Here is a 16,626-nt window from a genome sequence, read left to right as displayed (position 1 = left end):
TGAAGTAGGGACTGTACTGGGAGGAGGGATGAGAGAAAAGGGGAGTACGCTAGTTTCATAGCTGGTACTGTTTGAGGGCCTCTCTTAGGTGTCAGATGCCTGTGGTTGGGTCTTTTGTGTGGCACTTAGTTATGTTCTTTTGAGACACACCTGTGGAGACCTCATACACAGAGGTAGTACACCTGTCATGGATGAAACCGTATCTGGGTGACTTCCAATCACCTCCTTTTCTCAGGTCATACCCCACTTGCATGTACCTTGCCCTACAGGCCCAGTCTTCTTAAGCATAGTCCTTTCAATACTGTGTAAGCCTAGCTCCCTCCCCGCACCACTAGGCCCACAGGAAAACACATCAGGCATCTTCTTCCTTACAAACGGTAAAAATAGACACTACTTCCATTGCTTGCCTTTCTCCTTGACCTGCCATGTTGACAACTTTGGCCAGTCTCCTACCTTCAGAATCTCAAATCAGGGCCATCACCATGATCTATGCCCCATATTTTAGGGGGCATGCAGTAGGTTCTCCCAAGAATTCTGTGCTCTGTACTAGGAGTGGAAGGAGGCAGGTGTTGAGTTTCAGCAGTTTGGCAGCCATCCAGCGTGGGGAAAGAGATGCCAGCCCCTCTCCTGGCAGATATCCCAGTCTCTACCCTTTTCTTATATAGGCTGTTAGAGAGTGATGGAGTAAGAGTATTTTACAGATAATATTTCTGTCTTTAGCAAGTCCTGCAGAGGTGTGCCTAGCACCTCTGTTTAGCGTTTGTAGGTATTAATCCTCAGCATTAGAGCCTCAGCTGAAATGCCAAGATGATAGCAAAAGTCCCATTCCACATCCTGCGATAATGGAGTTATTTCATGTGATGGGAATGTCGTGATAGAAAGATGCCAATTTTTTTCTTTCAAAATAGATTATCACAGATGCTTTCTAATTGGCGTATTACTTTTTAAATAGTAGTCCAAGTCATCAATACATTGATATTCATTTCTTCTAGAAGTATAACCCCATTACAATAAAATGAAAAAAAATTATATCAAAAGAGTGTTCTATGTAGCAAAGCTATTTCTGTGTCACAGTGTGTAGTCCTTCAAAGCAGTATTTTGTTGATCTTAGTGACAACAAATTCAATATATCTAATATACCTAATAATACTGCATAGCAGGTCTTCATTCTCTTTCCTGTTGATGTGACAGTCACTCTTTAATGAAACCTTATTTTGTATACCATTTGCATTGTAGATCAGGAATGAAGAGCTGAGTTTGCTTAAGCAATAGCTGATCTGTTTATACTTTTTATATTCTTCCATCAAGGAATAATTACCCTTCAACCAACCTTACCTGTTTCCACTTCACATATGCAAACCACCTAAATAAAACATACCACTCAAACTCCCAAACCACACAGCAGTATACAGAAACATCCGGGACCCAGAAAAGTATAGAATAGTGTATACATAACCTTTTCCACTTCATCATACCAAGGCGTTCATTCATTCAGCAACTGCATAGTGAGCATGTACTGTGGGCCATAAACCTGCTGGACAACAGAGTTGATTTTGCTCATTTATTTACCACAGGGAAATAAAGAATAAGATTTATTTTAATTTGAGTCCTATAAAATTGGAATGTTATTTCTGGCTTAACAAAGATATTGTAACACAGTTTTTGGTATCTCATTGGTTTGTTGCCCATAATTCTCTGTTGGAATACATCTACACGTGGATTGGTTTTAAATGGTCTTCAGCAGTTTACTGCAGGGCCATCTGGCCATTTGCTGTCTGTATTCCCAAACTAATATCTAGTTCTAGAATAATCTGGCTTTTGACACTATTAGGACTCAGTTATACCCTGGCATACATTACTGAAGTGTTAAATGTGTATAAAGTACAGCATGTATTGACAGTTCAGGTGATATACACTATACTTTAACATAGCCCATGCAGACTCTCAATACATCTAAGTAATGGAATAGTTACCTTTTTAAGTTACAAGAAATTTTTTTTATTTTATATGAGAACTCCATTGAATAATATCTTTTCTAGAATATTTATTATATGATTAAAGGTATACAGTTTTCATTTATATCCATTTTAGTTTTTATAGAGATGTTTGTACATCTCTGTGGCTATGACCCACAATAATATTAACACAAACTCTGAATTCATATTAAGTCTCTACTGAGAGTATTTGCCCATATTCATGAACTTACTTTTCAAAGAAAAAATATTTCAAGGTGGAAAGTAAAAAACTCTTCTGCAAATAATGTTGAACCTCACAATAATGTTCACTATATTTTGAAAGAAGACCATGGATTGTTGTGATCTTTAAACAACTAACCTGCAAAATTTTTTTAAAGCTCAGAAGAGGGAAATTTGGCCATAGAATGTTAAAAGGTCTGATTTTTCTTCTAATTATTTTTCCCATAAGAGCAGAGATTTGAGTTTGCATGGGCACTCTGTAAATACCTCAGGTTGCCTAAGAGCTTAAGTAAATATCTTAGACTTTAGAAAACTACTTCTTTTCTTTTCTTTTTTTTTCCCCCCCTTTTTAAGGAAGGATAAAACCTGGATTCAAACCTCCTTCCATTGGCTCACTTTGGTGCATCAGTAGCTCTTCCAAGTCATGCTGAGTAATGCCTAAAAGTGAACTCGTCACCTTCCTCACCTATTCACAAAACCTTCTCTTCTGATGTGTCCTATCCATTTTCTAGTCCAAAAGTTTCTGACTTTTAGCAGGTCAAAAACTGGCTCTAACAGCTTCCTATAGGATTAGATTCTCACGAACTTCAGATACTAGGACTTCTGGATAGAGAAGATAAAGTAGGTTTTAAAATAATGGTATAAGAAATAAATTGAAAACATGAGAAATAAAAAATAGACCATAAAAAATGCATATTTTTCAAAGGACTAAATAGAATTTTTATATATTCATCAAAATTAACTCAGTGGACATGCTAAGCATTACACATTGATAAAGAGAGAATTGATAAAGAGAGGATTGCATTCTCATGCCTGTAATCCCAACACTTTAGGAGGCCGAGGCGGGCAGATCACAAGGTCAGGAGATCAAGACCATCCTGGCCAACATGGTGAAATCCCGTGTCTACTAAAAATAAAAAAAATTAGCTGGACGCAGTGGCATGCGTCTGTAGTCCCAGCTACTTGGGAGGCTGAGGCAGGAGAATTCCTTGAACCTGGGATGCGGAGGTTGCAATGAGCCGAGATAGTGCCACTGCACTCCAGCGTGGCGACAGAGCAAGACTCCATCTCAAAAAAAAAAAAAAAAAGAGAGAGAGAGATAGAATGAGAATTGGCAACCTAGAAGCTAGATAGTAAAAACTTAAAAGAATGTAGCAAAATGGAGGAAGAAATTGAAAATAGGAAAGATGTTGGGCATAGTGGCATGAGTCTGCAGTCCCAGATACTTGGGAGGCTGAGGCAGGAGAATTGCTTGAACCTGGGAGGCGGAGGTTGCAGTGAGCCGAGATCGTGCCACTGCACTCCAGTGTGGCGACAGAGCAAGACTCTATCTCAAAAAAAAAGAGAGAGAATGAGAATTGGCAACCTAGAAGCTAGATAGTAAAAACTTAAAAGAATGTAGCAAAATGGAGGAAGAAATTGAAAATAGGAAAGATGTTGGGCATAGTGGCATGAGTCTGCAGTCCCAGATACTTGGGAGGCTGAGGGAGGAGAATTGCTTGAACCCGGGAGGCAGAGGTTGCAGTGAGCCGAGATCGTGCCACTGCACTCCAGTGTGGCGACAGAGCAAGACTCTATCTCAACAAAAAAAAAAAAAAAGAGAGAATGAGAATTGGCAACCTAGAAGCTAGATAGTAAAAACTTAAAAGAATGTAGCAAAATGGAGAAAGAAATTGAAAATAGGAAAGATGTTGGGCATAGTGGCATGAGTCTGCAGTCCCAGCTACTTGGGAGACTGAGGCGAGAGAATTGCTTGTGCCTAGAAATTGGAGGCTTCATTGAGCTGTGATCATACCACTGCACTCCAGCCCGGGCAACAGAGCAAGACCCCATCATATATATATACAAATTTAAAAAAAAGAAAATAGGAAAGAGATATTAAGATCTTAAAAGATGAGAATCCAACATATGTCTAATAGGAGTTCCAGACGGAAAAATTAGAAAAAATTTTAAGTGGCAATATTCAAAGAGATTTTTGCACAGTATTTCCAGAGATTACAAAAACAATGAATCCCCAAGATAATTCATGTATTTAGTTTTAAAACATGAGAGAGTACAACAAAAGGTTTATAATAAAAAGCAAAATCTTCTTCCTCAGTCCTCCCTACCCCCCTGCCCCATACCTTCCTCAGAGGCTGCGCTCCGACAAAATTGTAGTAATTTCTTATCTTGCTATTTCTTGATTTTTTTGAATGTGAGAGATCTATTGACTTTCCTGCCTTTGGAAATGATTGAGTTAGCTCTCTTTTATAAGCATGGATGCACACACACATTTTCCCTCACCCTATTTTTCCAATATGACTATATCTCAACTTTTGGTTAAATAAATGTTCTGTGTTTACAGCATTATTACTATGTAAAAAGTGTTCCCTGCTGAGCCTCATTGTGTTCTATGATTAGATTTCCTTTTCCAAACAACTCTTCATTTTTTCCTGGAGCTAATTATTACATTGGGTTATTTGCTTGGTTTCTGTGTCACTATCAACAAATCCATTCTCAAGCTCTGTCACTGTCACTAATTCATCTGCTCAGTGTTGGCCACATTAGGAAACCTATCATTTCCATTTTTTTTCTTGGACTCTGCCGTCCTGGAGGCCTCAATTCTCTTGCTCCTGTTTGTTCTATTTGCTCTTTGGGCCCTTGGGTCAACTATGTCATGGATTCTGTGTCTTTCTCTTCCTTGGTTTACTTTTTTCTTATAGGGAGCACATCCACCAGTATCTTCTCAAGAACAAGGGTACGTAAGAGACTTGATTGCCGGAAAATGCCTCTAGCCTACCTCACATTTGATTGATATTTGATCAGGTATTGAACTCTTATTTAAAAATCATTTATTTCAAAAGTTTGAGGTCCTGTTCCATTGTTTTCTGCTTTTTAAACTTCCTCCTGAGAAGTCTGATGGCAGTCTTTTTCTGACTCCTTGCATGTGACTTCCCTTGCTCCCTCACCTGAAAGGTATTAGGACTTTCTGGTTTACCTCTGGTATTCTGAAATTCTATAATGATTCTACTTGGATTGAATTTTGGTTCCTTTATTATTCTAGGAACTCAATCCATCAGTACAAATAAATTTATTATATTTTTTTCTTTGATTTTCTTCCCACACTATTTTCCTGGTATTCACTTTCTTCAACTCCTAAATTGACCTTATTTTATCTGTTTTCCCATCCTCCTTATTTTTGTTTTTGTTTTTGTTCTGCTTTCTACAAGATTTTCTCCACTTTATCATTCAGCCCTTCCATTGATTATTTATTATTTTTTAGTTATATTTTTAATTGCAAGCACTCTTTCTTGTTCTTGGATGTCCTGTCTTACTGCATTTGTCTTTTCTGCCATGGATGCAATTATCAATGTGTATATTTCTTATAGGATTTTTTTTAAGTTTTCTTCTGTTCTCTACATTGTCTCAGTTTCTTCCAAGTGAAACAGGAAAAGTTCCCTTGTTCCCCTCCCAGGGTGTGTGATGGGGGTGTGACTTGCTGCTTCAGTGTCCCACTGCTCAAACCTCTAGGGGAGCATACAGACAGGGAGACTGTGGGGCTCTGACCCCATGGCGGTATCTAGGGGTGAATGTTTACAGCTGAATCCCCATTGGGCATGTGTTACAGGGTACTCTTTTAGTTTTGCTGTCTGTAGGCGCCTTGTTTTAACCAGCTCAATTAAACTTCTACCTTGTCACAAGGACAGAGGGTTTTCTGTATCCTGGGTTCTTTCCTTGGTATACTGGAAGAATCGGATCATACCCGGTGCCTGTCGGTACGTTCCTCTGGATGTCCAGCCACCCGTGTGTTCCTCCCCTGATGTGCTTCTCTCAATATTCAGCCGCCTGTGTGTCTGCCTGCTGGGGTGTCAGGGTTTTTATAGGCACAGGATGGGGGCGTGGCAGGCCAGGATGTCTTGGGAAATGCAGCATTTAGGCAGGAAATGCCTGTCTTCACCTAGGTCCATGGGGGTGGAGCCCTAGCCAGGGACCCCACCTTCCCCTACCCAGCATTTCCCTTCCCCTATTCCCTATCATTTAAAGGGACCATGCTCTTCCCTTTCCAGCACTTCCATATCACAAGTTCCTTTCTTATGCTTTGTCTTGTTTATTTCATGTTATGAGTTTTCCTCAAATGTCTGCTGGTTCCTGGCTGTCCATTCATATCAGAGAGCAAGACTGTGACATACGATTAGAAGTTCTCTGTTCAGAGACAGGGCTTGTTGACTGGTGACCTTTCTCATGGAATGAACAAACAAATTCAATTATTTTGTTGTGGCATCCCCACATTTCAGTTTCACTAAGTCAGTTTAGTTAGTTTCCAAAGAAAGGCTCTTATAATTTCCTGTAAGGGGAATCTCCAGCTATCTGGGAGCCAAATAGGTGAAAGGTTCTGGAGAAACATCACCAGTGAATGGGTGTACTTTCACTTCACTCACCCTTGCCTTTGGCCTCCCCTGGTCTCTGGTTTAACCCCTCAAGTTAGGAAGCATCCTTTTTGCTGTTGAAGTGGGAGCTGCATAGGCTTAGAGAAGTTATCAAGGGGTTTGATTTCTCTCTATGTAAAATCACTATCAATTCTTCTGTTTTCAGTTTCACTCCACAAGTGTACCTCTATATAGAGGAACCTGGACTGGTAAATTCCTGGGCCTTTCAGAGTTTCTGTGGAACATGCAACCTTCTTCTTGGCTAAAATTACATACACACACACACAAAAAAAAACCCTGCATGCTTATGGACACATTCTGCCTCCCCCTCTCTGCTCAATCACCACTCATCCATCTGCTTTCCATCTTCTGAAATTTGGTTCACATTCTTTTCCATTGCAGTCCTTCCCAGTTTTTCATTTTATCGTTGTAAGCCTATGCCTTTTAAATAAATTCCCTACCATTATTTTAGTAGGAATTGAAAAGGCAAGGGAGGATTGAACATTGGTGTTTGCTCTAGCATGTTTGCCCAAGTCCATTCAAGTCGTATCTGGAATGTTTATTCAGACCCAATCTGACCCCTCACTTGTATCATTAAGGGCAGAAAGGCCTCTCCCTGCTTATTTTTCAGGCCTCATCTTTTGTCCCTCCCCTCCCCACACCTTCCCATCTATCTCTGCCCAGTCAATGCTCTGGCCATATTTTGATTTTTATCTCTGGACCGTATTCTCTCTTGCCCTGGGCTTTATGCACATGCTGTTACTCTTAGCACATCCCAGCTCTTTCTCCCATACCTGGCTAACTTCTAGTTATCATGGAGGTCACAGCTTAAGATCAGCTTCTCTAGAGAGCCTTCCCTGGCACTAACTCCCTTTCTAGGGCTGGGTTCTCATCTTGTAGCACCTAATTCTTTCCTGATTGAAGCACCTACCACATTGTATGTTCCATGAGGACATCTTAGCTAATTTACCTGGCACATAATAGGCACTCTAATTTTTGTTGAATGAGGAATGACTGTTTCTTTCTCTGAACCTTTTTCACTCAGTGTTTTCATTGAGTATTTGCTGTCTTTGCCTTCAAGCCTTGCTTATATTGTAGTAATGAGTAATGGCCCAGCAAGTCAGATATTTCAAATTTATCCATCTGTTTTATTTTTACTCCCTTTTTCCGAACTAAGAAATACTAAAATGTGTAGAAAAGCTGAAGTAAGTAGAAGTGTTTATACCTCATTTTGTATACTTACAGGTTTTATTTCAAATGTAAAATTAACAAAATTATGTCTTCCAATATTAATTCTGAATGAGGTCAGTTTCTGTGGCTTAAAAATTAGGTAGCAATATAATCAATTTGAATTGAATCAGTACTTAGTATCCTAACATTTAATGTGGGAGCCAAAAGAAAAAAAAAAAGGTGGTTATATTGAAAGTTGGCTTTGCTGGTAATTTTGATATATTCAGGTTGTGGATAGGCAAATGAAAAAGAAAAAAAGACTAGATTTTTTATGTCCATCTGTTCATGCTTCAGAGATCTGGAAACTGAAGTTTTAAATTTCCTGGTTTTATTTTCCTGGTTTATGCAGTTTTAAGAAGGAAAATGACAGAATCTCTCAGAAAAATGAAGGAATATAAGTAAAGACAAGGAAAAGTAAAAGGTGGAAAACAGTATCATAGAAAAGACATAATAGAAATGGAGGAATATATTAGTTTAATTAATAGCATTGGACCTTTTTACAATTAATGTATCTCTAGGTGTGAGTACAATTCTTTGATTAGTATACAAAAGAAAAGATAATATTAAAAGTACCTGGATGGCTAAAGTATAAGAACTAATAAGAAAAATATGTCTTGAAGAAAGCATGGGTCTCTAGTTTATAAAATAGGCTCAATTATGAAAGGGCCAATGGAGTCTTCGACTAGAGTTTTTAGAATGTTGAATGTTTCTCTAGTAACGATTAAATGCAATGATGACCTTCACCACTATTATCAATAATAAAAAATAATGGTCAGTAACAAATGAGTTCTTAATATGTGCCAAGCAACATGGAAACATAATTCTGCAAGGCAGTGTTACTATTATCCCCATTTTACAGATGACATCACTGATTCTTATAGGAAAGGCTTTCTCAGGTCAGCTAAAAAGTGACAGAGCCCTTAATTTACAACCAGTCAATATGCCTAGACCCCTTTATGCCATTTTGCCTCATAACAATAAGATAATCATTAGACTTCATTAGATGCTTAATCCTTACCTCTGTGAGAAGTCCGGGACTATCCTCATTCTTACTGTACAGATGAGAAAACTCAGGTTTAGAAAAATTAAATGACTTTATTCACAACCAAATTTTAAAGAAAAACTCCTTTCCTGAAACACAAATCTTTTAATTTTTTTATTCATTTTAATTTTTTAAAAAGTAACGTTTGGGCCAGGCACAGTGGCTCACACCTGTAATCCCAGCACTTTGGGAGGCCGAGGTGGGTGGATCACGAGGTCAAGAGATCGAGACCATCCTGGCCAACGTGGTGAAACCCTGTCTCTACTAAAAATACAAAAATTAGCTGGGCGTGGTGGTGCATGCCTGTAATCCCAGCTACTCAGGAGGCTGAGGCAGGAGAATTGCTTGAACCCGGGAGGCAGAAGTTGCAGTGAGCCGGGATCATGCCACTGTGCTCCATCCAGCCTGGCAACAGAGCGAGACTCTGTCTCAAAAAAAAAAAAAGTAACATTTGGCTTTGGAATAAAGTTCACATACATTTTCTCCTTTTTATTCCCCAAATTTTCTCATCAGTTTTGATAGTTTGTTCATCTTTCAAAATAGTATATTTTTGTCACTATCAACATAAATATAGTGTCTCTTTCTCTGTTACTTTTCTGATACTCTGTTCAGGAAATTTGACCCATCATAGTGTTGTCCCATTGCCCTTTTTCTGCCATAGTATTCAGTAAAATCATGTCATATTCCAAAGGAGACTCTGTATTTGGAAACACTGTCCTAGGGGAATTCTTATATTTGTTTGGAAAGAAGAAAGTAATCCTTTCTTCAACAGCAGTACATTTTCCCATCCTATTTTCAACCTCCAAATGATGGCTTCCCCTAAAATATCATGGAATAGAACACATGATTAGAGACCATTTTTAGGGTTTCCATCAATGCTTTATTGATGCTATAGGAGACATTTGATTCCAAAGGTAATGAGAACACTTGTGAACAAGGTAAATTCTTACACAGAAAGAGCAAATGTACGTGGGAAACAGCTACTTCCTCTTGCTTGGAAGAGATAACTTCAGATCCATATTAGGAAGATATTTTATTGTCCTATACTATCATCATATTAAGTGAGGTGAATAAATAGAATCTTTTGAAACTTGGCTTCTGAGTTACAAATAAAAAAAATGATGAACAAATTATTAAGTTTGAAAAAAGTTAGGTCATTTGAGTGATAGAGATAACATAGTTTAGTAAACACAGTTTAGTTTAAAGATTATATGGGTAATTTACAATTTGGGAGGTTGACAGACCAAAATCAGTATGTATGAAATGTCACTATACGTACTAAAAGCTTCATTGTGGAGACACAACCTCTTGCACATAGAAGGATCTTAAATATTTTTTGAATGAATATTTGCTAACTGAGTCAACACAGTGAATCGTTCACTGACTGACTAGGGAATGTAGTGTTACTCAACATGGCTTAAATATGGACATCATGTAGGGGAGGAAGGAATGGCAAGTTTACTTAGATTTAGTCAGCTCCTACTACACGTCACGCCCGATACATGTTCTCCTTTTTAATGCTCTCAAGAAATTTACAAGCACAGATATTACTATCCTATTTTACAGATTAGAAAACTGAGGTTCAGAGAAATTAACTGATTTGAATAAACTCCAAAATTGAGGAAGTGCCAGTGCAATCCTCTGTACCAACACAGCATGGATTCTCACCACTTCAACATAACCTGTTGCTTGAGTGGAATAACTTGAGGTGCTTCACAGATTTCTTTACCCGTCCCCCAAAATAATCTTCCTCACAGGCTTACTGTGGTACCTGAACATATCCCATTTGTGATTACTTCCGTTGAATTAAGGTATTGCCTCTGTTGAAAGGTATAATGCATTGAGCACAAAATATGATGAGTGTGTTGTAACAATTTAAGATTAATTTCCAACAAGACCAATAACAGAGAGCCCAGCATGATTCAGAGCTGGATCCAAAATGGGACATAGTTTCAAGATAGGCTGCAAGGAGACCCATAGTGGCAGTGGTGGGTGAGGGGAGGGTGGGTATGGGGAGTTACCTGGGCACTGAGAAAGTAATATAAAGACCTTAGGAAATTGACCACCAGTGGTTGGAGAATGCTTTAAAGTGGAGGTAGGAAAATAAAGATTTCCTGTTTTCAGTTTAGCCTAGGGCTCTGCCAAACTGTGTTGAATTACTAGAGTAAACCTTGTGTAAACGAGAGAGTTTTGTTGTTGTTCTTAGAGAGCTCTTTTTAGGGGGGAGTGGGGATCGTGAGAAGTGAGTGTACATATGTTAGCAAGGATGGCTCTGGGTTTGATAAACATTTGTTCTGGCAACATGTAAGGTAGCTTTTCTTATTCTCATACATTCATAAGGACCTTAAATTTTCTGCGTGGGAGGAATATATCCTAAAGGGATTTTATAAAATTGAATAAGACAAACTGCTCATACTAGTAGGCAGTTAAATTAGCAATGTATACAATCTAAACACTTTGAAATTAAGAGAGAATGGGGAATTTAGGTATAATTATTTAAGTTAAATAATGCTAATCACATAAACTGTGTTGCCGGAAGAGGCCATATAAGCAAATGGTATAAATAAGGTTATCTGGAAAGTGTTAGATTTTCAGAAATGACTCTTAGAAATGGTAGTGGGAAATAAAAATATAAAAGAATAGGCTGCTGGAAATAGAACCATCTTTTCCTTATAACAGCCCATATATATCCCAGCTATTGAAAGGACAGACATCAGGAAATGATGCACCTTTTAAAGCAGAGAAGAGAAAGCTAAAGCTTCTCTTTTTAACAATGGAAGATTCTCTTTTCAATGGAAGATGCTGTCTTCGCTGAGTGTCGTATCCCTGGGACCAGACATGGCTAATGAGGTCAGTCTGGTAACTACAAATTTTCTTTCCCTTTCAGCATGTATTACTCAGGCCAGTAAGTAGGGTTTGCTTGTTAATTTTGACTTACAGCTAGTCTCTGTGGATCCTGTTTTTCCTATCTTATCGCAGATTCTTCATAGTTCAAGCAAGACAGTCTTGCTCAGTATCCTCTCACGAAATGCTGTCCATATTTCGTATTGGCTTTAAAAGTTTGTACCATGAGAAGCAAAATTTCAGGCACCGAGCATTGAATACTTAACAACATAGCCTCACAGCCACAGTGGGGCTAGCGGGTATTCCTCCACAGCATTTGTGCAGTATGCATCATGATTGGCTCATCTGTGATTCAAGTTTATTTAAATAATGTTCTGCCAGAGTTCCTTACTGAAACATCCTTCATAGACATGTGCCACCTATTTTATGAATATTAGCTATTAGCCATTACCACTAAAGAAGAGCATGCGGCCATACTGCAGCCGACCAGCCAAGGATAACTGCGTCTTTCTGTTTAATGTTGTGGTCTCCAAACATCTCGTTTTAAATTGGGATGGGTTTCCTTGCTTTTGATTCCGTTATTTAGTGAAGATAGTGTGACGGAGGAATGGGGGTGTCTGTGTATGCATGAGAATGCCATATCAAAATTTTTACTTTTATACTTTATAGGTTATATAAATCTGCTCATCATATAAGTGATATATTGGACACATGTGGGCTAGCATGATTTTTTAATTATCTTTGATATTTGCTTATGTGGCTAGATTCTAAAAATGTTAATTTTATAATTAATTTCCAACACATTGTTTGGCAACAAGGAATAGTTTTTGTTGTAAATCACCCAAGGCCTTAGATCGCTGAACTGCCTCAATGTGCCTTCCCAGTTAGTTTTGGAAAAGTTATTTATTGTAATTTCTATTTTCCTTCTCCTCAATTTGGTTTCTATCGAGGAATCTACAGAAATCATTTTGATAAAAACTGTTGATATTTTTTCTGCTGTCTTCCATATTAGCCTTGAACCATATCTTCTGTCACTTTTTCACTGGTTCTCCTGCTTTCTTTTAGACGTCCTTTTGTCTACTGATATGTCACATTGCTGTATGGCTTCAAGTTTGGGTTTCATCATTTTCCCACATAAATGTATTTCTCATTCCTTTTGCAATCTCTATTATATAAAATATGCCACCGCCCATCTGGCTGCCCCATGCTTCTCAGACTCTGGCTGTGCACCTCCTAGGGCTTCAAGTAGTATTTCCCAGAGTATCCTTTGTTGACCATTAATTCTTAAGCTGTGTCCTGCAGGGGTGGGTGAGGAGGAGGCGGACAGGTTTCTTACTCCAGTAAGCTTGGGAAACAATGATCACATCCCCATCACATATTAGGTACTTAATAGGTACTTAACTGAATGAATGAGTTAATGAATGAACATATTTATAATATACAGTAACATGTACTTTGGGAAGTTTATAATAAAGAAATGTTTAACTTTATTTAACTTAGCATTTTCCAAACTTGTTTTCCCACAAAACCATCTCTGGTACAACATCTACATGTGTCCCATGGAATCAGTGTTGCACAAAACACACCTGTGAAACATCAGCCTGAGGGATACAACACTGTGGCTCTACTGCTCCTCCCTCCCCCAAACCTGAGCTAGAACGTGAGACACGCTGAGCTTCATCAACTCCCTCTCTCCTTGTCTGCCCCATATGTAGGCCAGTTTCCTTATTCCAGTTACTAACACCCTCATATCTCTTCACTGGCTCAAATATGGAATAATCTTTTATCAATTACACACGCTCTTTCTCTTTAATCATACACTAATTAATTAATTTTCACCTGCTATCTTCCAAATGTGTTTTGAGAAACAAGATGACTAATAATCTCTGTCATACAGACTTTTACCCTTGGGCATTTATTTATGAGATTCTATAGGTTGAACTTACCATAGTAAGTACTTTTTATTAAAATCTCTCAAAAAGACAGTTGTGAGGAGTGTATCCCACCATGGCATGTGTTTCAGCCATGATATTCTCTTCAACGGCACATGAATCAACATGAATGTCCAAAGTTGACTTGTTTTGTGTTAACCTTATTGCCTGCCTTTTGACTACCTCTGTGAGTCAACTTTAAGTACTCTAGCCTGTCGACTATAGCAGAAATAAGCTAAGGTGCCCAGAACACTTCTTTTGCTTACCATCAATCTTAGTGGCATTTAAAACTGCTCTCAAATCTAGTCTTTTCCCGGCTGATATGAAAAAGGCAAAGGCCTTTGGTTATTCCTATAGGTCGATCTTAGGTTTGTGTTTGGACATGGGGACTGTGGTGAGGGGTATACATTTAGATCTAGAAAGTGCTTTTTCCAGCTGTATCTTTAAACATTGCCCAACATAGTACTGGGGTTTTGTGGCAGTGCCTCTGGAACCATACTGGCGGACAGAGGTGGGAAGGAAAGGAGTCTGAGGGGATGGGCAGCAGGAGAGGAGCTCTGTTTCTGTTTCACATATTGGCTATTGGTTGGAAAGGAGTTGGGGGTGGAGATCCCATGGCTAATAACAGATTGGAAATGATTACGCCAATCCGAATATTTCTAAAGTTAGAAACAGGTTCTGATGGAGTTTCTAAGAGATTTGGAAACAGGAAGAAGCATTCTGTAAGATGGACAGTAGAATTTATTTAAGAAAAATGGGGAAATTATTAAATGGGAAACCTGACATATGTGGATTACTGTTTTTCTTCTGACCCTTTCTTTTCTCTCTTTCACTTCTTACCTCGGGACCTTTTCTCTTGTCGTTAGCACCTCCACCGGAGTTGGAACTGGGAAAGAGAAAGGAAGTGTTCAGACTTGAGCCTATTTGCATAGTCACGTCATTGAATTAATGCCAGGACAGCACAAACATTCTGTCCAGTTCTATAGAAAAGCCAGTTTCACCCCATCAGTAAGGTATTATTTTCTTTTTTTTTTTTACTAGCATAGAACAGTTTATTGCCAGGCTTCTCTTAACTGTACATTATAAATAGTGTCTGATTAAGAATGTTCTGGATGGGTTAATTAGTGTGGTGACTATTATTAAGCAAACTGCTTGTTAGTATTATGCCTATTTGATCTTGGTATTGATGTGAAGTAATTGACCATAGAGCTACATTTAGAAAAGCTGAAATAAAGTTTTTTTGATTTCTATTATGGCAATAAATTGTTTATATTAAACATGTCTATAAAAATATGAGTTTCATGGCACAGAGAATCAGAATAGATTGTGTGGGATGGTGGATGTGGTTGGTTTTGTTTTGTTTTTAGAATTATTAATACATTTGTTCAGCCTAATTCAAGACTAGCTTTATTGTAACAAAGCAGTACAAAAATGTTTCAGCTTCTGCCTTCATTCTTACCACAGAGTGTATGAAAACTAAAGTGTATTTAACTTTCCCCAACTAAAGGAAATATCATGTTAGATTTGGCTAATTGCCTAAATACTTCTTTTGGTGACAATCACTATAATGAATAGATTATAAGAAAAATATGAAAAGATATTATAAACAAGGAAACCCTAGCTTATAACTACCTTCTTTCAAGTACCGGATTGTTATCTATATTATTTATTGGTAGCTTGTCCAGTTCTATTATTAAGTTTTCCTAGCTGTAGCATTTCCATAGGGAATTGATTCCATGAGCTAATAAATTACACCGTCAGGGAGTTTTTCTTGAAATTCAGCTCAAATTTTCCCATTCTTAATTTCATCCCGTTACTCCTAGTTATACCCCCTTGTACCAAGCTAAATAATTATTATTTTTCCTTGGAGACTCTTATTATATACCCTTCTGTTTGTCACTTAACCAGGCTATTCATAGTTAGCTCCTTTAATCTGTCCTCATAAATCAATTCTTCCATTGCCTTAATTATTATTATTGCTCTTCTAAACACTCTCTAATTTTCAAACATATACAGTTCTCAGGTGCCCCAGATGACATCAGCATTTGCACAGGGTTCTATCCTGAGAGACTTAGTGTCTTCCTTCTCTGTACAACAAGATCCAGAACTAAATGGCATCAGTTTGCAGAATCAAATCAGCTCTTGCTCATCTTGTCCAATTCAGGATGGTCTAAATGGTGTTTTTTATGTGCCCTACTTGCATTCAAGGTTTATTTTGATTTGTTTCAGTTTTGTGAGATTTGTAAGCTGTTTTGTTTACTGCCCCTATTTATATTCTGCATCTTTCCATGTCCCTATTCGCTACCACCTATCAAGTCAGTCATCTGCAACTTGTCTTAACATGGGATTCTATTCATCCTTGAGAACATTTAGGGAAGGTGTTGAATAAAAGCAGGCCTCACACCTTGCCCACAGCTAAATTCCTTGTCAGTTACCAATTCCTGTTGTTTACAACCCTTTAGCCAATCTCCCATCTCTTTTAATTTGCAATTTTGCTCACATGTTGGCCAATATAAATGAATTTTATGAGTAAGATGAGTCATGATACTGTTTTCTAAAATGAAGATATGTTGTTTGAATCCCATTGATTTTTTTTTTCTTTTTCTTTTTTTTTTTTTTTTTTTTTGGTGAATCCTTCATGAGCTAAGTTTGTGATTCTGTTAAAATCCTTATTAAGCTTGCCTGGCACTCTTTATCTGACATAAACAAATAGGTTACTTCACTTGCTTTATTGTTCTCCAGATATGTACAGATGTTCCTTCTCTTACCATTTGTTCCATTTCTTAAGGAGAATTGAAGATAGTTTCATAGTCATTCTATTTTTTTACCTTTTCTGATGATCAACGGCAATTTTTTATGTTGTGTTTTAGTTTCTAGAATCTCTTCAGTATTTTGAATTTCTTTCCAGAAGAAGTTGATTGGTTCCCACAGTAATTTGGGGCCTATGCATTTTGAAACTATAATCTTTAAATGCTCAG

The 16,626-nt window shown here is 37.9% G+C and overlaps 1 protein-coding gene across 14 annotated transcripts in view; it reads left to right on the top strand.

Moving 5' to 3' along the window:
* GTDC1 (glycosyltransferase like domain containing 1) overlaps window positions 1-16,626 on the top strand; it is a 409,636-nt gene that overhangs the window by 330,786 nt on the left and 62,224 nt on the right. Inside the window, exon 2 of one of the 14 annotated variants that reach the window (XM_054477586.2) lies at window positions 14,515-14,661. The exons of the other annotated variants lie outside the window; for them this stretch is intronic. Coding sequence (XP_054333561.1) covers window positions 14,597-14,661 — 65 coding nt within the window. The 5' untranslated portion in view covers window positions 14,515-14,596. The remainder of the gene's footprint in view (window positions 1-14,514; window positions 14,662-16,626) is intronic. 14 annotated transcript variants of the gene reach the window in all.

This window comes from Pongo pygmaeus, chromosome 11, assembly GCF_028885625.2.
Source record: "Pongo pygmaeus isolate AG05252 chromosome 11, NHGRI_mPonPyg2-v2.0_pri, whole genome shotgun sequence".
Lineage (NCBI taxonomy): Eukaryota > Metazoa > Chordata > Mammalia > Primates > Hominidae > Pongo > Pongo pygmaeus.
Note: the sequence above shows the minus strand (reverse complement) of the source record. Positions and strands in the feature narration are given on the sequence as shown.